General features: G+C 37.9%; 1 protein-coding gene across 4 annotated transcripts in view; it reads left to right on the top strand.

The window, feature by feature from the left end:
* tacc1 (transforming, acidic coiled-coil containing protein 1) overlaps positions 1 to 22,227 on the top strand; it is a 31,623-nt gene that overhangs the window by 2,521 nt on the left and 6,875 nt on the right. The window contains exons 1-5 of one of the 4 annotated variants that reach the window (XM_081354554.1): positions 3,478 to 3,700; positions 11,172 to 11,388; positions 14,189 to 14,292; positions 19,670 to 20,678; positions 21,993 to 22,053. In XM_081354554.1, coding sequence (XP_081210680.1) covers positions 11,216 to 11,388; positions 14,189 to 14,292; positions 19,670 to 20,678; positions 21,993 to 22,053 — 1,347 coding nt within the window. In that variant the 5' untranslated portion in view covers positions 3,478 to 3,700; positions 11,172 to 11,215. Of the gene's footprint in view, positions 1 to 3,477; positions 3,701 to 10,778; positions 11,389 to 14,188; positions 14,293 to 19,669; positions 20,679 to 21,992; positions 22,054 to 22,227 lie in introns of those variants that run through there. The other 3 variants (XM_081354553.1, XM_081354552.1, XM_081354555.1) reach the window with 3 other exon arrangements.

Below are 22,227 nucleotides of genomic sequence, written 5' to 3'. Positions count from 1 at the left end.
CATCATACATTCTTTGTCTATTTGCTCTCCCCCACCACAAGAGGGCAGTCTTTACCAGATTGTGTCATTACCACTTTACTAAAAGCTTCTGGTAATACATGCACATCCTAATTCAGAGAGGTTCGGTCTGAGGTGTCAGAGTAATTATATGACATGAGTGCAAACCAAGAGCCAAATTCGATGAATTTTTTTAGAATTTTAATTATTTTAAAGTCACCATGAAATCAAAATGAACATTTTTGTTTTTATGCAATATTACAGTGAGCTGTTTATTAGGCTATAAATGATTTATCCATGCACATAATTTTACTTTTTACAAAGTTACTAGTGGCCACAATTGTGACATCGATATCATGCATGGGAAAAACTGCCATATAAATATATTTTTTTAATATGATCTCATAATTTGGCAGCAGGTACAGTATATGAGGCTGTTGTTACTTTAAGACAACCAACAATATTCATCCAGAGCAAATTAAAGAAGTAAGTGAGGGGAGGCGGGTTTGTGTGTCAACTCGCCGTTGAAGAGATTAGAGAGAGAGAAAGCACAGCTGGTATCGTGTATCTATTCTGAGGAAAATGAGTATTGGAAGCGTTTGGAATATTTCGGTATCTATATGTATCGAAAAATCTATATTTTTGACAACACTACATTGCACTTAGTTTATTATTTTCGATGCCTTTTTAAAAGACTACAACTGAAAATTGTATTTATCATATATACAATTCAACCCGCCAACGTTGCTAGTATGTGACTGCGTTACACGCCACTGCTGAAATTCACCCACATTTGGTGGGTTGGCGGGTTGTGTTAATGTCAAGTCCCACTGATGACGTTCATACTGGCGCAAGGGCGGAACAACCTGTCACTCACATGAGATCGACCAATAGCAAACCACGACCATTCAACCATTCAATCAATTCCCCATGAACAAAAGTCCCATCCTACATTTTTCTTGTTCGGGAAGCCTTTGTATTCGGATATAAGCAAAGAAGAGGAAGATTGGCTGCATCCGAAATCGCATACTTCCCAACTACATAGTCGGCAAAAAACAGTATGTGACAAAAGAAGTATGTGCGAATTCACAGTACTCGTAAAAGAGTAGGCAAAAAGTACCCTGGTGACCTACTATTTCCGGTGAGATTCTGAATTGTGCATACGATGGACACTTTACTATCCCATGAGGCCATGGTAGAGGATTTATGAATGACAGTGAAGCGACGTAACTGACGCTGGTAGGTCACATGATAATGACAACATGGTGAATGTAAGTATGTCCAGATTACATTCATACTACACTCACTCATACTATATAGAACATGCATAGCGGTCATGAAGTAATTACTTATTCAAAATAAGTACCTACTCAACACTCTCAGAAAAAAAGGTACAAAAGCTGTCACTGTGGCGGTACCTTTTCAAAAGGTACACCTTTGTACCTAAAGAGTGCATATTGGTCCCTCAAAGGTACATATTGGTACCAAAAGTGTACATATTAGTTCCAAAAGTGTACATATTAGTACCTAAATGGTACACATTAGAACCCTTTTGAAGGATACTGTCCCAGTGACAGCTTTTGTACCTTTTTTTCTGAGAGTGAAGAGTATGTGATTTCTGAAACAGCCTCTCACTGTGTGTGTGTGTGTGTGTGTGTGTGTGTGTGTGTGTGTGTGTGTGTGTGTGTGTGTGTGTGTGTGTGTGTGTGTGTGTGTGTGTGTGTGTGTGTGTGTGTGTGTGTGTGTGTGTGTGTGTGCGCGCGCTTTGGTTTAACATTGTGGAGTGGTTAAATGCCTTCAGGAAGAGGTGTGTCTTCAGCTGCCTTTTGAATACTATTGCTTTGAAACCAGCCAACCACATGTCTCTCAGAACAACTTCAGTTCAGAAAAGTTCAGTGTTCAGACAGTGTCAGCGTAGTGTGAGATCTGCAAATGTGGGTAAAATGTGTCAGGTGTATGTGAGAGGAACCTTGAGTTGAACTTAAAGTGTTTACTTATTTTTTGCCTGAAGCTTTTACCCTAAATTATAAGCAGTTTAAGGTCCTGTAACAACTTTTAAAGGTACATAATTGACTTTAGTCCACCAATAGGAAGATGCTATATTCAGTTAAGCTAATGAAATATCACTGTTGCTCCATGTGTTTATTGGAGCTGCAGAAGTTTTTAGACTGGTTTTGATATTCTGAGCTTATGTCGTAAAGATATATGATTTAGTCAGTCAAAGTTGTGCCTTAATATGTACAGCTTTTGCACGCACTCAAAACTGAAAGCATTTTCTATGTGAAAATCGTCTGTTATTTTAACTAAATGCTTTTGCATATCTGTTCAGATCTCTATTTTAAGCAATTTTTTATGGCCTTTTTAGTGTAGAGATCAGACTGGAAAGTACAGGGTGGGAGAGAGATGAACAGGATTGGCAAAGGACCTCGAGCCAGGAATCAAACTCGTGTTACCGGAGGCGCAGTTGCGCTAAATGTTGGAGCGCTGCCCACAAGGTTATCTACTTCGACATCAGTCCAGATCTTAAAGGAACAGTTCAGCTATAAATCAAAATCAGTCATCATTTAGTCGCCCACGTGTATTTTGAAACATACTTCAGTGGAACACAACCATATTAAGCAGGATGTTCAAGCTGCTGTTTTCCATATACGATGAATCTTAATAATGACCCACGGATAATCATGGTAAGATGTTAAGTGAATTATGACTTAAAAACTTAAGTCTGTTCCCCAGACAGGGTTATTGTATTGCTTTACAAGACTTGAAATTCAGTGCATACGGACTACTTTTATGATACTCTTGTTGTGCTTTTTTTAACTTGACAACCCCAGTCCCCATCTACTTCCATTGTGTGGAAAAGAGCAACATGAACATTCTTCGAAATATCTTCTTTTATGTTCCACAGAAGAAAGAAAGTCATACAAGTTTGGAATGACACGAGGGTGAGGAAATGCTAACAGTTTTACATTTTGAAAAGTTACTCCCTTAAAAAACAACCCTATCACCACAAGCACTGCTGTTCTTACTCTTATCTGCAATCAGCCTTTTTTAGAACATCATATCACGTCATTTTTACTTCGATATGGTCTATAAAAAGAACAGCTAATCAGATTCGACCCACATATGAAGCTGAACCTTAATTAGACTGTCTCAGGAGATCGCAGCAACATTTACAAGAAAGAGTTGTTAACTGAACTTTGTCCAAGTCCACATGTTGTTGCTTGTGCGGAAAAACATGATCACTTTAGATCATCAATGCAGGTCCAGTCAGAACACAATGAGATAAACCTGTCGGGATGGATGCCTGACGCGTATCTCTCCCTGCCAGCATTCTGTGGAATCTCCCATGTCTGACTGACAGCTAATGTGTGTGTGTGTGTGTGTGTGTGTGTGTTTAGAGGTCATGTGCTAATGTAGCTACTGGAGGAGTGTGTGTGTGTGTGTACTGAGGTAGGAGGGGCGAGCAGCGTAAAAACAAGCAGTGTTTCAGCATTTCTGACACACTTTGCACCGTCACTGCTGTAGCACTGGGCTGTATGACTCTGACTGTCGGACAGGAGCCAAGATGAGCCAACTCCACCTGCTAGGGCCACCTTAAAAATATATTTATATATATACGCTCTAATCAGACCAACATCATGGGGGGATCCCAAAGCAAGAAGGGCAATGGGTCAAACTCCCTAAAGGAGAAGAGCATTAGCATGTAAGTTTAACTTGTATTTCATATTTTAAATTCATATGATAGATTCATGCTATTTTGATACGTACTTGATACATAGCCGTGACGTATCATGCATAATTATGTAAATGTGCTGTAAAACCATGTTAATATTTCACCTGTTTAGACATTATGTCAGTGTTACTGTGTCATATGCACTTCCCGATGTGACAGCAAAGGTGTGGTCATCATGCTGGTGAAGTTTATCATGGAGTGAAATGAATTCTGGGAACTGAAAGGGTTAAAATGTGTCTTTTTATATGGAGGGCTTGCATAAAACAGAGTTCCAGGCTTCAGTCACAAACTTTTTAGAAATTAACGCAATGCTTTGTTTAATGCAAACCCCAGCTCTTGTGCAAATAACTCCACGCCTTTTAAATACACAGACAAGTTTCAGGATTTTTTACAGTCAAGTCTATATTTGAACATCTTTTATTTAGCAAGGCGCTACTGGGAGTGTGATTATATATGGGATGTCAGCTGTATTGGAAGTGTTTTTGTAAAATGTGTCTGAATTGGTATGCTGGCATTTGTTTATATCCTAAAGACCATCCTCAAAACTTATGACCGATTGCATCACCATCTATAGTGGTGTAAAGGTGTAAAAATGACACGTCAGCTTGTTATCAGTTCATCTTGAGGGTTAGATAATAGATTAGTTTAACTCATATTGAATGAGTTGGTCAGCTCAGTTTGGCATGTGGCGTAATTTGTCTAGCATATTTGCATATTCAAATGTGTGGATGATTCATAGCCTCTTCAGGTTCAGGTTGTATGTGCACTAAACTTACAGCAAATGTGGGAAATTCTCCTTATGTGACCCTAGCTCATTGAGTTTGTGTTTAATAAATTGCATTTGGATTAGAAAATCTGACACGACGCATCTGATTAGGTTCAATTTACAGGAACTATGCCAGATCATGTCGGGAAGGTTTGGGTGACTGAAAGCTTTCATTAATGCTTAAGGTTTCCTTTCTTAACATTAAAGGGATAGTTCACCCAAAAAGAAAAGTTCTGTCATCATTTAATCACCCTGATGTTCCAAACCTGTATGAATTTCTTTCTTCTGCTGAACACAAAAGGAAATATTTTGAAGAATGTCTGTAATCAAACAGTTGACGTCACCCATTGACTTCCATAACCTAGTTTTTCTCCCATACATTGTTTAATAATCTTAGTCAGTGTTAATTTCAACATTTAATACATTTTGAAATCAAAAGTTATTGTTAACATGAATGCACTGTGAACTAACAATGAAAAATGTTTTACTAACTAACATTAACAAACATGATAGATGCTTTAAAAGGTGTATTGGTCATTTTAGTTTATAAGTTAGCTAATGCATTAACTAATGTTTAGAAATGAGACCTTATTGTGAAGCATTACTAAATATTCTTGTCAGGTTTTCATGCTTTGCTCTGCTTGTTGTACAAACACACACCCTAAAAATAGCTTTTCCATGATGGTAGGGCTTCTTAGAAGGACACTTGAATCAATGTTACCATTTTCCCAGACTGCAGGTCAAAATGCCATAGTTATTGTTTATACGTAGTCATTTTGAAGTTAGTACTATTAGAGCTTTTATTAGACAAAGAGAGACTGTCTTTTCATAGAAACATTCCTGTCCTTTATATGGATTGGTAATAAGGAGGTCCTCTGATGAATGTTTATCACTAGCTGAAATGATATTCTGCATTCATGCATGTGATTAAGGCTGCACATCTATGGACAATGGCATATTTGTGTAGAGTTTCTGTATTGTGATGTATTATGTCAAGTGTGTTGGAGCGTTATGATGCATACATGGGAGTAGTACTGACATGCCTCAAAAAGACTTTTATTGAATTAAAATAAGAAAATATTGTAAAACTTTTTATTATAATTTAAAATAGATTTTTTCCCATATTGTAATATGTAATTTATCCCTGTGATGCAAAGCTGATTTTTCAGCATCATTACTGCAGTCTTCAGTGTCACAGGATCCTTAAAGGCGTGGTATAATATCCTTTTCACAAGATGTAAAATAAGTCTTTGATGTCCCCAGAGTGTGTATGTGAAGTTTTAGCTCAAAATATCCCACAAATATTTTTATATAGCGTGTTAAAATTGTCACTTTTTGAGGGTGAGCAAAAAAGTGCTGTTTTTGTGTCTGTTCCTTTAAATGCAAATGAGCTGCTGCTCCCGGCACAGAGGGCGGAGCTTCAACAGCTTGTTCTTAGCAGCTTCGATTACCTCACACAGACATGCACTGAAAATCTGAAAAACCTTTAGCCCTTTATGTTCAAACCAGAGACAGACAAAGATGGAGAGACTAAAGAAGAAGTGACAACATGTAGAATGCAACAAGACGTTTCTGAATGGTTAGTTGATGAACTTATGTAGCTTATGTGTAGTTATCTTCTAGTCATTGATTAGCATATTCTGTCATGATAATCTATTAATGTGTTCCCGGGGGCGGGGTTTATGTAAAATTTAGGGTTGGTGATGTCACTAACCCAGGAGGAATGTCGTGTAGTCCCAACCAGCCGTTTGTTGTAGTCCTTAAAAAGCGATTTCTTTAAAAGCAAATATCTCCCTTTGCTTTGAACTTTGAGCGTTGTGACTTTGCAGATGTTGTTTATGCTCAAACAGCAACATTACACACTAACTAAAGTTAGTAAAGTGAAATCATAATCAACCACCCTTTTAAGAAATCATTCTAATATGCTAATTTAGGGCTCTAAAAACATTTCTTATTGTCAATGTTGGGATATGTAATATATGTAATATGTTTGTGGAAATAGTGATGCTGTTTTTTCCGGATACTGTACTTTGGTTTAAAAAAAAAAAAAAAATCCAAAGAACATCATTTATTTGAAATAGAAATCTTTTGTAACATTATAAATGTCTTTACTGTCACATTTGATCAATGCATCCTTACTGATTAAAATATGAATTTATTTCAAAACAAAACTTACATATTTTTAAAAATTATAGTATATAAGCTATAATATTGAAAACATACAATATAAAATAATATTTTAGGTCTGTTATGATATTTTAAATATTTTAGAAGGAACTCCCACATTATTGTCAATGTGTTCATCTGCTTGTATATCTGCATTTGACCAGCAGATGTAGCCAATGTGCTTTATTTACAGCTGCTCGAAATATTTTCTGAAATGATTTGTTCAAAACTTTTTTATGATTTTAATGTGAGCTATTGTATGCTCTTTTCCATGATCTGCAAAGCACAATATTTTAGCTCCTAATAGTTACAGGTAACAACTTTTCTGATATTGGTTTCAGCTTTTACAATATTTTTTGTTAGTTTTAAAACATTCAAACTACGTATGAAAACATTTTTACATTCAGGCAAGTACATTTTTGGTTAGATTCTTTTACTTTTAATGAAGTTAAAAATACCAATACTTTAATTAATTTCTTTGTATTTTTACGCCACTGGCTAGTTAATACAGTTATTATGGACCTACATGAAATTAAGCAAATTATATAAAAATCCAAAATAATTACTTTTTAAGTTTGTGCGACTGTGTTGATGGATCATGGTCACACACACAAAATGTAAGCACAATTATTATTATTATTTAAATATATAACCATTACAAATTAAGCGTATTTTGATTATTTTCAACGTTATGGAAGTGATGGATTTTTAAATGCTAATGTCTGTTAAAGTTGTGAAACATGTTCCATTTTTTTAAGAATCATTTAACTCATTAAGAATAAAGGCTATACAGGGATGAAGTTGATATAGTTCCCTTTTCTGAATACACTCGTTGTAGTTTTATTAGTAGTTCATTTTTTCACCACAAGGTGGCTCTGTAACTTCAGACTATCAGACGTGCAAAGCCTTTGGATTTAACTGCAGTGTTATTTAATCTACATCAAAAACACTCCAATTTGCAGTCAATAGAAAATTCTCTAGAATTCAGTCTGTCGAATAATTTTGGAACTTTGTCATCTTTTCAACATTGCATCTTTGTTTATATCACCCAACAGTTTGGATAACTGTTTCAAAAACCCCTCAAATTGTTAAAACATTGCTAATGTTCCACTTATGCTCACTTATATCATAGCAAACGGATAATGTTGGATTGTAATCTAACCAAAACCTCCAGTTAATCTCCAAGATTAAACATTGAACTGTGTTACTGGACTCATGTTGAGATACACCCTTACTTTGAAGGGAGTGGTTTTTCTCATGTGAATTGTTTTTGGACAGCTGTTCTCCCTGCCTTGTGACTCCAGTAAAAATAACAATGATTATTGCTCAGCTGCAAATAGATATGGCTTTATAAAAAGCCTATTGGATAGGTGACTATTGTCCATCATGTTCCAGTCTTTTCTGGAAATCTGAAGAGTTTGCCGATTGACCTATTTTAGTGCCTGTTAGTACACAATGAAGTGCAGCCATGTGAGGTTGTTGTGGAGGCGTGAGCTCAGTTCTGATATACTGCTATTTCTCACATTAGTGAAGATTGCTTATGTAAGATGGATCTGCCCCCCATTTATGTTCTCAGTGTAGTAGTTCTGTCTGCCTGTTATTATTGCATCTCATGTTCTCTTACTGTATGTTGATCTAATATGTCCTTTAAGGCTGAGTAACATGTAAAGCATTGTTTTTTGAAGGCATCCTCCCATAAATGATGCTTTTTTTTCTAAATGTTCTTGAAACATATTTGAAATCCTGCACACTTTTATTTTGTCAAATCAACTTAAATATTTAATGTGGTTCAGATAACATATTTTGAGTTTCTATTTATTAAACCCATCTCCTTCATTTAACTCAAAGTTTTAATTTCAATGAACTCAAAATTTGTAGACAACTAGGTAAATTGCTTTTTTAAGTTAAACCAACATAAATTTTTAATAATTACAGTGCAGTTACATACATTTTGTGATGACGCAAAAATGACAACTGCATATAGTCTTATCTAACACAGTGAAGTCTCCCTAGTAGCAGATGCCATCATTCACACTCAAGCAAGATGCTGGGAGCTAAGGAGATCTCGTGCAGAGTCTGGCACTGAACACAGGAATATGATGCTCTGAAGGTTGTCTGAGAGTGTCATTGTTATGATGTGTTAAGCTGGCCTGACATCACAAGTTCATAGGCCATAGCAGCTGTTTAAGAAATAAAAGTAGCCTGAACAAAAAATAGCAAGTGTTGATTAGTCTTTACACTAAACACATATCATATCACATAGTATAGAAGAAAGCATTTTTGGGTTGCTCCTCTAATGGAATCATGTGCAACAAAGGTATTTCAGCAAAGCAAAAAAACAAGGATTATGAAAATCCCATGTGTTGGAAACTCGTCTCAGAACGGTACTTTTGTGTTCTGTGGAAGTGGCTTTTAAAAAGCAGAGCTTCACTGGACAAACACATGTAAAGCTCACTGTACCTTCATTCTGTAAATCAGTGTCAGGTGTCGCCCAGGGTGCACCCAGAACAAACTGATCGGAATTCTTCACATTTTTCATCTCTTTTAGAGACTCCTTTGTTACAAAAAAAGGGAATTTGTCTTTCTTTGAGTCCCAATCGTGGAGTTCAGTCACAGGCTGATGGGTGGATCCAAACACAGCTTCATTCTGTACGACTCTGCAAATGTGGAATCTGTAATTAGAAGCACAGACGTACACTCCCTTAGACTTTTCTCTTGAACCAAAACTGTCTGAGAAACCATCATATTTAGGTTTAGTTTGCTTAACGTCTTGTTACCGGGGAATGTTCTGAGGCATGTGCCCAGTCTTTGTTTTGGGGCAAGAGAGCAACGTTTCTCTTACTTTTTAAGAAGCGCTTTCTTCAGTGGCCTGTTTTCTTTTATGTTGTGTGTTTTCATTTATTCCCACTTCTGGGGTGTCTCTTGCCAAGTTTTCGTTGTGTGTTTGAAATGTGAGACCTCCTTGTAAAGTCCCCCTGAACTTCATATCCTGAGCATGTGGAATTAAAACCTCACAAACGTATATGACGTATATGGGTGGTCTCCTATAAGGAAAAGTCATTGAAAACCAACTCTAGTTTTTCTGTGATAATTCAGTCACCAAAACATGATGCACTCAATTACAAACAAATGTTAGTAACATGGCTAGCAATGTATGTTAAAATTCTCTCAAGCTTTTAAGAAAAACCTAAACCTTAATAAAAGATGCGTACATTTCGTAATTAGCATTAGCAACTCTGCTAATATCATACAAGCTTCCGAAACGGTTTCTGTTTCCTCGGTTAACTGTGTCTCACCGAATGAATTCTGCCTGAAATATCTGCAGACCTCTGATGTGGAATGACCCATCTTCTCAATGAACATATAAGATACCCCGAGCCATGGAGGAACATCTGGTTTCATAAAGATTTGAGTTCATTATCTTAGCACTCACATTATCATTGCTCAGGACATTTTGTCAAAGCTAAGTCGAGTGATGGCTTCGAGAACTGTTACTCTGGTTGTATGGGTAGACTTTGTGATGGCAACGGCCAGCAACACAGCCTCACTGGGGTTATATTTTTAGACTGTTGACAGTGATCAAAGGATGTGGTTGTGGTGTAAAATGGAGATGCTTGGTTTGGTATCCATCAACTAAATCCTTGAGCATGGTTTCATCCTGATTAAGATTATGTAATGTGCGCACTGAGAGTACTTCGGTCGTGTTGGAACCCTTTATTTTGCGATTTAGGTGTTTTAAAGGCAAGCTCCTGACTTTTGTATAGATTTTATTGTGGTCATTTTACCTTTGTAAAAAGATTTTGGTTTAAGTACAGATTAGTCATGGGAACGCTGATTTCCTCTGGCAATCTGCTAAGGCATTCCACACAGGTAGCAATGTATGTGTGTGTGTGAAAGGACAAGTGAAAGAACAGGTTTCCCTGGTTGTGAGCCGGAGCTCAAGGCTAGAGATGGTTAATGGAAAAAAGACTGAGGAGGAGCTCGGCTTTGCATTCCACAGTCTCCCTACCGAAACCACGGAGCCCCTCTCTCCCTTCCCTTCAGCCTCGGTTGTGTTCCCTTCTTCTGCTTTTCATGAGAGAGAAAGGCAGTTCTGATTTGGAAGCTACCATTTCTGTTCCACAGGGGCTCCCGGATCAGCTGGACCAGAGATACAGGCACTCTCTATTCTCCTCCCCCCACTAGTTTCTTCTCAATAGTCTGATCCTGAAAAGGAGGGGTGGACGGGGGACTTATCTGGCAGCCAGCTGATCTTTGCTGTGGTATTCTGAGAGGGAAAGGAGACTGCAAACTCTTCGTTCCTCAGCTGCACTGAGATAGAGGAAGCCACGAGAGAACTCAACATCAACAGTCGCATAAGAGGAAGGAAGCAGTGAGGCTTTTGCGACGAAAACATGAAGCTCGGCTTCAAGACCACGTGAAGCGTTGCCCTCCGCTGAGAAAAAACATCTGTAAGAGAGAAAAAGAGGCAAAGAGAGACTGACTCATTTGTTTGGATTCGCCCACAAGGTGTTCCAGTAGACGCTTGGCGTGTCACCAGTAAGAGGTTGAAGATGTCTTGGCTGTCACCAGTGCAGTGGGCCAAATGGACCTGGTCAGCCGTTAGAGGAGGAGGGGAGGAAGAAGGTGAGACCGATTCGGGTATGGACGACGAATCCCTCACTGAAGGGATGCGAGTGGCTATGTCAGGAGATCAAGAGGACGACGAAAGGTCTCATGGCTGCAGGCAAGTCTAGAACCTTGTAAACTTCCCAGCGTGAGAAAGGAAATGTGATATATGGAAGTATATGAAGTGTGTGAGGTTGCTTTTGAGAGAGGAAGTGTGGGATATCTGTCTCTTTATAATGCTCTTATATCAAGTTCTTACCTTGAAAATGAGCCCAATATCAGCAGTGGAGGCCAACCTTAGAAAAACTGCCTTCAGAGCCACCTGTTTGGGTCAGATGATGGCGTTAACTGTTCTGAATGCTGTGCAGACAGGCATGGCTTAGCAGTCAGCCACATGGATCAAAGCAGCCAGAGATCAGAGGCTCTGAATGTCCATGTCTGTTGGTGCTCTTGTCGTGGTTGGGGAAAGTGGCATGTAAACGTTTGCTCATCTGTATGTGTGTACTCAGTGTGTTTGTGGGTGTTTTCAGCATCATTTGGGGATTTCCTTAGGAAGTGTGCATGGCTCAGGTTCTAGCCGTTAGTCTAATGTGTCCCTATGCTCAGATAAAGATCAGAATTTAGCCGTTCTCCTCTCCCAACCCCCAACTGTGTCATGGCTAATTTCCTTTGCTTGTAGATAACAGTCTTTCTTGGCACTTTCGATGGTTTAAAAGAGGACACTTATTTGTATATTATCCTAATTCATAAGTAGTGCATGCTAAGATAATCATCACTATTTCTATTGCTTATATTAAGGATTGAGGATTTGACTATTAACCTTTGGTGGTACATCATTTGTTCCACCTCTTAATGTGACAGACATGCTGTTAAGCCTAACTCTAACCTTATTTTGAAATACTTACATTAATGGGGACTGGTTTCTGGTCCATCTAGAAACCAGAATAACTACAGAAACCACCCAGAGCATCCCAACTACTGCAAAGCAATGTGCTGCTAACATCTTAACAAACACATAGCAACACTCTGACAACCACCCACAACAGCTTAGCATTGTAGCAGTGAGTTTCTTTTATAGGCAAACGCCACTCATATATTCTCTGAATATGCAAAAAATGTTGTTTATTTTTGTTTATACAATGTTTAATTCATATGTGTCATCCGGGCAAAAATAATGTTTTTGTTTGGTTCCCCTAAGCTGTGTTGTTGACATCCTGTCTATGTGCTGTTGGGCTGTCTGCTAACATTCCTTTCCAGGAAGAATCTTTTCTTTCCCAACGCCTCGCAGCCTGAAAGACTGTTGCAAATTAATCACCACACAGACCTGAACAATGGCCCAAAAGAGTGTCAGGATCATGAAAGTTGTAAATACACTTAGAAAAGCACACAGTAAGCCACCCACACAGAGAGCTACTCATTTCTCTGGAGCTTAGTATGAGTTAACACAAGCAGCAAGAGTTGTGCAGGCAGGGAGTTTATGAAAAATACAGTGATTTAGTGGAGTGGTTTGTGTTGGGTATAACAGAATGAAAGTGATATTTTTGCAAAACCTTTTCACAGCACTACTTAATAAGATTTCAGTTCTGTTTTTTGCAAGTTCATCTATTCTCTTGTCTGTTGTGTTTGTTTGCTGGACTAGTAATGATCACTTCCCTAATGGGACTGCAGGTGGCCTATGCAACAAGACTGGGCACTCCTCCCAGATTGGGAACCGATTTCACACACACACACACACACACACACACACACACACACACACACACACACACACACACACACACACACACACACACACACACACACACACACACACACACACACACACACACAAAAGATGAACAATGCTTCCCTTTGAGCTCAGGCTCATGACTGTTATGCTCTGTTGTGAATGTAAAAATGATAGTACACCCAAAAATGAACTAGTTTTTTAAACCTGGACACTGTAAAAAAAATTATATGATCAATAAGTTATGACAACACATGTTTTTACATAGCTTTAACTCATCAAAAAAAGGTTAAGCAATTTTTTTTTACTTTTTTTTATAAGTTATACAAGATTCAACTCATTTTTTAAGTCAGTTTAATGCAATTTAAGTTGAAATGACTTAAACATCCAAGTTGATAGTCCTTAAAAATTTAAGGCAGCATTATTATTATTTTTTTACAGTATGTCTTTCTTTCTTCTGCAGAATACAAAAGAAGACATTTTAGGAAACTGTACTGGTCACATTTTTCCATTCAATTACAATGAATGGTTTTTAAGAAGTCATATATGTTGAAATTTATTTCATTATTCCCTTAAAATCTTTCAAACCCTCACACAAAGCTATCACATAAGACTTAGAAAATAGCGCATGGGTAATCTGGTCTGCTTTTGTGACACTTTTATGTTACATGTCTTTTCTGAAACTTGAAAACCTAATAGCATAATGCTTCTTTTGTTTTCCACGGAAGAATTAAAGTCATATGGGTTTGGAACAACATGAGGCTAAGTAATTTTCCATTTTTGGGATTATTCATTTAACTAAAAAGCTCTTCAGTGTTACCTCACACAAACACACACGTGAGCACATAAAACCACCACACCATATGATAAACAACAATTTGCAGAAAGTATTGGTGTCACAGCTATAATTATTATTTAATGAGGACATGATGTGCTCAATTCAGTTTTGTTGCACCCAAGGCTAAAGCTTTAAGCCACATGTGCAAAATGTTTTATTAAATATTGATGTAATTTGATGATCGGATGAGTTTGTATGTTTTATACTGATCAGCCCTGATCTGACATCAGCATTATCCATCTGATTTAAATCAAGCTGAGCCAAACAACCATGGCAATGTCCTTTTGTCAACATAGTACAGATTTAAGAACTGTCCTGTTACTAACCACAGAGTTTTTCTTCATTTTCCATCAGTTCGGACTCAGAGGGCCAATTTGGCACACCTGAAGCTGAGTCGCCTGTCCATCAGCCTTTTAAGGAACCATCAGCACTGGATCAACCAATAGCAGAGAGCACAGGTAAACAAAGACCTCATAATAACTGAGCCATAGAAACAGAGCATAGATTCAGAGATGCCACATAGCACCTGTCGCTACATATGCCTCTATTCCTCTCATGCAATGTGATGTTGCCATGGCAACAGGAGGAAAGTATGTCTCCACTTGGTTTTGTGTGATCTTTTAGTATGTAATATATTGTTGGTAGAATTTCTTGTAGTGTTGGGAACAGGGGATAGTGGGTCAGGCCCATTATAAATTACTGTAAATTATACTTTACCTTATGGAAGGCAAGTAAATGGGCAAATATTTATTTTAACAAAGCAACAAAGTTCTTCCTTTTATGATCGAGTAATTTACAAACATAAAGGGAAAAGGATTGTAGAGTAAAAGCTAGATTTTGACTTACACATAGAGTCCAATTCCAGTTCTTTATAAGAGTTTATTTTACTTAAAAACATGCCTTGTTTTCTTTAAATTTTCCTCTTAAAGACACGTGTCCAAATTCAGGGGAGTGTACCATATCACTAACTGAAAACAGCTGCTCTTCCCCAGACTCTTTTTGAGGAATTTATCTGCCCATTAAAATCTCATAAACGCTCTAAAAAATATGAGTTGTCACTACCGTTAAGCCTACATGAAAACACGTGTATGTTGCTATTGTTTTGCACTTGAAATCTTATTTTAGTCTCTAGGTGTAGCTCTGGTAAAGTTTGCCAGTGTTTTCCTCAGTGAGGATGAGTTTCTTTGTTTTGTGTTTCAAAGACTCAACTACAGTGACGCATTTTGACCTCAGCTTGAATCAAAAATGTGCAGACAGTATTAGTTACTTAAATGTAATGGAGTGGAGGAGGTTTTGAGGTTGGAAAATAGAGGTTTGGGTAAAGAGAGGCCCTTGACCCAATGTGGGAAAAGCTCACAGCTTGGAATTCAGGAGTTTGGAATTGAACAAAAGCGTTCGCTCCTCTCAGAGCACGTTTATCAATGGAAAAAGGTCAAAGGCCTGCAGCGAAGAACGTCATGTGATTTAGTTCTTTTCTCTAAATGCCACACACAGACACTCTAAAACACACATTTGCACTCATTGAAATTGTGCTAGGCTTGCTAGCTCACTTTCACCATTTTGATTTATTTCGAGTTTATTATCTCTTTATCTTAGTAAACGTGACTGTTACTTCACAGGAATAAATCTATTAATTTTTTTGGTGAGTTTTGTGAGAAAGTTGTCCTGAGAAATGCAGAATGCTTTAGGCTAATAGAGCCAGCCTTCCCAAGCCTACGTGTCGTGGTTTGGATTGCTTGAGCAGACAGACAGTAAAAGTTTGGCTCCAGCAGAGCACAGTCCAGTTTCCACCAGTCGTCCTCAACCTCACATCTGTACAGACACATGCCATTGCCGAAGACACGTTTTCGTGGCTAGCAGTGCATTAGCCAGAATTTGTGGTTATGTAAACAGAAGCCTTCTTGTGTCCTCTCCACCCCAGGTACTAAATCCTGCTGCACCTTCAATGTAAAGTCATACATAAACACAGTTGCTTGTTGATGTCAGAGAATATAAATGAAAAACAAGCATTATTTACTGTTTGATTGCCTTTTCTATAAGAAACTCAGTCATGTACAATGTAATTTTTATGGCTCTTTTGTGCAGTATCTTTATGACCGTATTGACAAATGTGTTGTGACAGTATTATGCATTTGCCTGGCATGAGTGTTCTTATTATTTTGCTGTAGTTATATAATCAAAACCGCTCTGAAATGTTTCTCAGGAGGGTGGAGATGAGGCATTTGTGTTTTGAATTTTTCTGCTCATGATGTCCAAAGCACTGTCTGCTCTGTTTTGATGAAATAAACATTGTCGATGCATCACACTCCCACCACAAAGAGGAAGCTTAAGTCACTGCCACTAGCGCTGGCTGCATAACCAGTAACATTGTGTCTGATGATGATGACTCTCCTTCACTGGTGTTGCATGTTCAAACGGCAGCAGTTGCTTTCATAGCCTGAAAGCGTCTGTTTCTGTATACATTCACGATAACATTCAAAATAACATTCATGTACTAAATTTTTAGTAGTCTTCCATTTAGCAGACACCTTTATCTGATGTACAAACCTACATTTCAGGTACCACATATACCCAATATAAATGAATTTCGAGGCCCTAAATTGGCAGATAGTAAATACGACATTCAAAGCTTCCTGTTCTTAAAAAAGGTCATAGAATGCATAGTTACATGGTGTACTTCATTTCTGTCAAGAGGTTTATATATTGCAAAAATTAACTCGCCCTATACACTGTTAAAAAAAAAAAAAAAAAAAAGCTGTTTCAACTTAAAAAGTAAGTATAAGTGTTGCCTTAAAATTTTAAGTTTAGTCAACTTGAAATTTGAAATTGTGACAACTTGGATATTTGAGTTGATTAACCTGTTAAGCTGCAAGCCCACTTTTGAAAAATCCCCAGAAATGACATACCCACACTGAAACAGATACAGTTCATGAACCCTTTGCACTAAAAGCACAAGTATGATCTCATTTGAAAGCTGACACCTGGCAGTTTATTGTAAATGTAGAATTAATTATTGTCATAATGAAATTTTTTTTATAAATAGCTTTAAAGTTTTGTAAAGATTTAGAAATTTATTTTTATGAAACATCTTCATGAAAATAAAATTAAAGTTGACCCTGTAGCAATCTAGAAATGCACTACAGCTAAAGCCACATGTCTAAACATTTTATGTTTAAAATCTGAAGATGATAAGTCTAAAACTCTGTATTTAGTTCATTTTTTTCAAGATAGAAGCACCTAGAGCTAGCTAGCATGTTAGCTTAGCACACCATCAATACATGACAATTTGAGATTAAAACCATGTTTGTGCTTCAAACTTACTTTAAAACGCAAGTGAAGTGTTTTAAATAATCTTCTGTGATCTAATTTGACATCAGATAAAAAAAAAATCAGACAGAAAATATACTATTTGATCATATTCTGCACAATGATGGTCTATAGATTAGCATTACATTATATATATAATCTATTATTATTAAAATACCTGGCATGGCTTGAAAAACACAGGTAACTCAAATATCATTGCAATCATGTTTATTGTCTTCAAAATATCTGTATCTGCATGATACAGCGCTATCTCTTGTTAGCTTTGTGTGTATCTCTGGTATCAGTGACGTCCTGTCACATGATTATGGCTCTTCTTCATGTCCCATATGGGTTATTATTGTGCTTATAGCGCCCTCAGGCTATTGGTATGAATTGAAAACCCAGTAAATGAGAGTGCCAAACGCTCATAAAGATTACATCGACGCATTTGGGTATAAATTCAATAAATATTATTCCTGTCAATAGAAATCTGATGTAAACCTATGAGAATCTATCAATATTTCTCCAAATCTGCACATTTTTGAGCTAAAAGCCCTGAGGTACGTTGTTTTGTGAATCGCTGTCATGACGACGGCACGGGAGTTTTTTATGAATGAAAGCGGCTGACGCGCATAATTCATATTAAAGTTATCGACTCATTTTTTCATTTCATAACTCCTGACAGAAATTTAGAAATAACTGTCGCTATAAGTTTCTCAGAAAACAATAGTGGTCAAATACTGAAACTTGAGTATTATATCTTTTTAATGATGTATAGTTTGTCAAGGCATAACATTAAATCTGATAGTAAATTTGAACTAAATAAAAAAAAAAACGCTTCAGTGCGCGGGCGCACTGGCAACGGTTAACAGGTTAAACTTAAAAGTAAGGCAGAACAAACACTTACTTTTTTAAGTTAAAACAACATGTTGAGGAGGAGCCTTGACCTCTGGAAATGATGACAAGAGCAGCTGTAGAGAAAAGTGCTGATCAGAGTGTATTGTGTCCTCAATGGGAAGGGCTGTCTGCCATCTAATTTAACAGTGAAGGACAGCATAGCACCAGATGTGTGGAAAAGACACAAAGAGTAACAGATAGCTAGAACTTGGCTAAAGAAATAGGAAGATTGGGTGTGGACACTGGAAAGGACTCATGGAAGGTCTGTGGGTTGAATATTGTCATTATAATTCTAAAGGCTGCAGTTGTGTTTATTTCATACATGAAAAGAGGAACTTGAGCTTTAGGGAACCTATAATGCTAGTTTGTGAAGCTCAAGTTCCTCTTTTTTGATGTCCAGTAAAAACCATTGTGTTACAGTTAAGACATTACTAGCCTAAAAGTTGTATTTGTTTATGTGATTTTCATGTGATGTTAGTTCGAAGCAGTCTTTAGGGTTTGTACTCCTTACTTAAGAGTACAATAGTTAAGGCTTATGGCTTGCTCATTCTGGGGATCAAACTTTTAACCTTTCAAATTTCACCTTTCACCCTTGAGAACCACTACAGAATATCACTCGAACAGACTCAAACTCATGTTGCCCACATTAGCACCAATGTCAGAATGTTGGAGCACTAACAGAATTCACAAATTCAACTCTGATATAGTTGCCTGTTGGACATGTTCATTCCTGCATGTAAATATTTTGAACAGATAACAGCTAGTACTTCTCAAAGTTGTCTCAATTGGAGGTCAGCACAAAGTCATACATCTTATTTATAAATAGACTGTCTCCTCCTGTCTCTTAGCAACAGACTGTTGCATCAAAACTCAGTGATGACTGCCAGCAAAACTGTTAAGTCAAAGGGAACTGTTTCAAAATGACTACTTTAAGACTACTGACAATTTCACATGTACGGTAGATGCTTGAATTGTGCAGTTGGCAGTTTTCATTCTTCGTATTTTGGCACAGAGAGGCACAGAACCTGATTTTACCAAGTACGACATGTTCCTGGATCAACATCTTAGTGATTTTAGGTATAACTTATGGGTAGGGTTAGGTTTATGGGTAGGGATATGGTTAGCATTACATTTTCTGACAGGAATGTTGTTCCAGGATCAACAAAATATGTTGACCCAGCCAGGAACGCGTCTAACTCGGCAAAACCAGGACGTGCCTGAAAGGCCAAGTCTTCTTTTCAGTAAATCAGGAATGGGTGTGCTGAAACATCTAGCCCACTTTTATGGCTGATTGTTGCTTGAGGTTGAGTTGTTTGTGCCTGTTGGAGACAGGGAAGAGAAGACTATTGTTCAACTCTTTGCATCCCGAGTGAAGCATTTCCTGTCTTTTCTGACGCAAGGAAGTCTGTTCTTCAAATATCCTCCATAGGTTTAACAATAGAGCATACTGTATGTATGTGCTCTAAGAACATATGAAAGGAAAAGTGAAAACACTCTGAAAATACAAGAAAGATGATATTAGGGGAACATATTGCATTATCTTGTAACACATTATTGCATATTTCAACAGGATAATTCTATAAATTATACAGAACATGATAATAAATGGTTTACCTCTTCTACTCTCAACAGGTTTCCCAGAAGATTATGTGAATCAGTTGACCTCCATCACAACCGCAGCCCAGAACTTGACCCTGGATGAGCGTTTTCCTGAGGATGCACCTACCCCGGTCGTGCGCCAGAACAGTGTGGACCCCAGCCCGACCCTGAAATCCAGGAACCAGCTTTCCTCTGCTGACATGGATGTGGACCACCCTTATCCTGCTGAAGCAGTTACACCAGATGATGCCAACATCTGCAATGGTCACATTGAAGAACTGTCCTCCAAACCATACACTAAGTCCCCCAAGCTTAGACCTCCTTCCCTCAAGGTGAAGACCCCACTGAATGGCGTAGACCCCAACGAAGTGGACGACAATCCTCCGATACTTCCGAAAGGCAGCTGCAACTTTGACCCTAAACAGTTTGACAACACCATGAATACATTTGCAACTGAAGAGACCAAGATGCAGAACTCTCCACCTGCCAATCCCACTTCTAAATCAGAGTTGATGGAGGAAATGCCTGCACAGCCAGTACTGTTGGAGTTTGGACTTGATGATGTCGAAGCCAAGAGACCTCCACCCAAGAAGCTTGGAAAAAAGACAAGCAGCAAGCTGATTACTCCAAAAAAACTGCGACCAAAAGCTGCAGAAACAGCAGCTCTACCACCAGAGACTTCATCAGAAAAAGACCAACCACCATCTGAGAATGTGACTCCAATGAACGTTGATGATATTCCTATTCCTAAGAAATCCTACAACTTTGACCCAAGTCAGTGGGATGATCCCAACTTTGATCCTTTTGGTGGGAACGGTAAACTTAGCAACTCGCCAACACTCCCTAAAGGATCATATAGTTTTGATCCTGATCGTTTTGATGACTCTATTGATCCTTTTAAGCCATCAAAGACCTTAGGTGGAAGTGACACAATTAAACCAACGACTGACAAGCTAATGGACAAACACAAACCAGACGAAACTCTGGAGCAGAGGAAGCAAACAGGACAGTCTCAGAAGAAAAACAAAGACAGGATCATCACGTGAGTGGCAGTTAAGCTAGACAGACAGGCAAAAGTTATGTTGTGTGTTGCATCTGTGGCTTTCTGTTGTGTCTGTTAGCAAACAGGAGGGATTTTCACCCACTAAGCATGATAAACACATCAGTCAAACCTACTTTTCACTTTTGTGTTTATTGTTGGAATGCTACCCTGCCTATTCAACATCTCAGTTGTTGTCTAATCACGCATCTTTCATGTGGCGCAATCGTATTTGATAGTTCACAGTCGTAAAATTGATGGTCGTCTTGTTTACACTGTCCCAGTGTATACGATTCCCACTTTTTATGACATCCCCTCGACAAACTAACTCATATTTGTTTGTGAAAGTCAGGAAGCTTAAACTCACTCCTACTTTTTTTCTTCATGCTTCTATCTCGGCCTCTAATGTCTTATGGCACGTCCCCTCTCAACATCCCCTCCTCTCTGTGTCTGCTCCCTCCCTCCCCTGTCCCTGTCATACTGTCCTCAGGACCACTAAGCAAGTGCGGTTTCTCTGTTTTCTATTGTAAGTATCCTCTCCTGCCCTCCTTTCCTGTACTTTCAGTGTTATCTCTTCTGTCCTGTTGCTCAAGGCTGAACTGCCCTCTTGCTCCAAATCATGTGCAGTATCAGTCCTCCAAACTAACTAGGGCAGAAGGTGTACTTATTTATTTTATTGTATTCTGACTGTTCATGCAGACAGTATTGATTTAGTCCATGGGCATTTTGTAATGATTTTCAGATTTGACCCTCTCATGGTGCTCAATATACTAATCAGTTGTTATATCAAGCACATTGTAGATATGCAGGCTCTGTTTTAAATGGTCTAAACTGTATTTTGTAGGATACAATGACTATCCCTATTTCTGAATGGTTAACTATAGCCAATGAGTTGTTCAATAGATGCCAATACCAAGAAAACAGCCTGGATGGCCAACATAATGTTGATGTTTATAGGCTATTTAGGATATAATGCACTAATATGACTGGAGTTTTTAATCTGATGTTCATGTGCATCATTTTAAACATGTTTATCTGTACACCTTTGCTGGAAATAAATGAAAAACAAAATATTTAGCGCACTTTTAATTATGCCAAGATGTCGAGAAATTTGCTAAAAGTAAGTTAGTTCGATCAAAAATGTTTAAAAGAATAAAATGTGCATTATGCCTTGACAAAATATCTTAAATGAGAGCAATATCAATGATTAATCAGCCTGTGTATTGGTCTCTGCAACTATCAGGGAAGTTTTTGCTAAAAGTTATTCCAGTGTTTCTTGGTCGCATATTCTGATGTTGTCAATATTCTTTTCTGCAGGAACTCGTGTAAAGTAAATAAGTATGAGAATCAGTCCCTAGTTCTGGATGTCTGCAATCAGGTAAGATTTCAGTACTGCCCAACAGATAAGAGTATGCATCTTGTTTTGTGTGGGCATGTGTGCATCGCTGTATTTTGTATCTGTGCATATTATATATGTGTGTGTTTTTGTATGTACATGACTATGTAATATGACATAAGCAATATTATATATACAAAGCCTCTAGATTTGCTG

Source organism: Scardinius erythrophthalmus (assembly GCF_964197995.2).
Source record: "Scardinius erythrophthalmus genome assembly, chromosome: 23".
NCBI lineage: Eukaryota > Metazoa > Chordata > Actinopteri > Cypriniformes > Leuciscidae > Scardinius > Scardinius erythrophthalmus.
The sequence above is the reverse complement of the archived record's forward strand: the minus strand, read 5'-3'. Positions and strand labels throughout refer to the sequence as shown.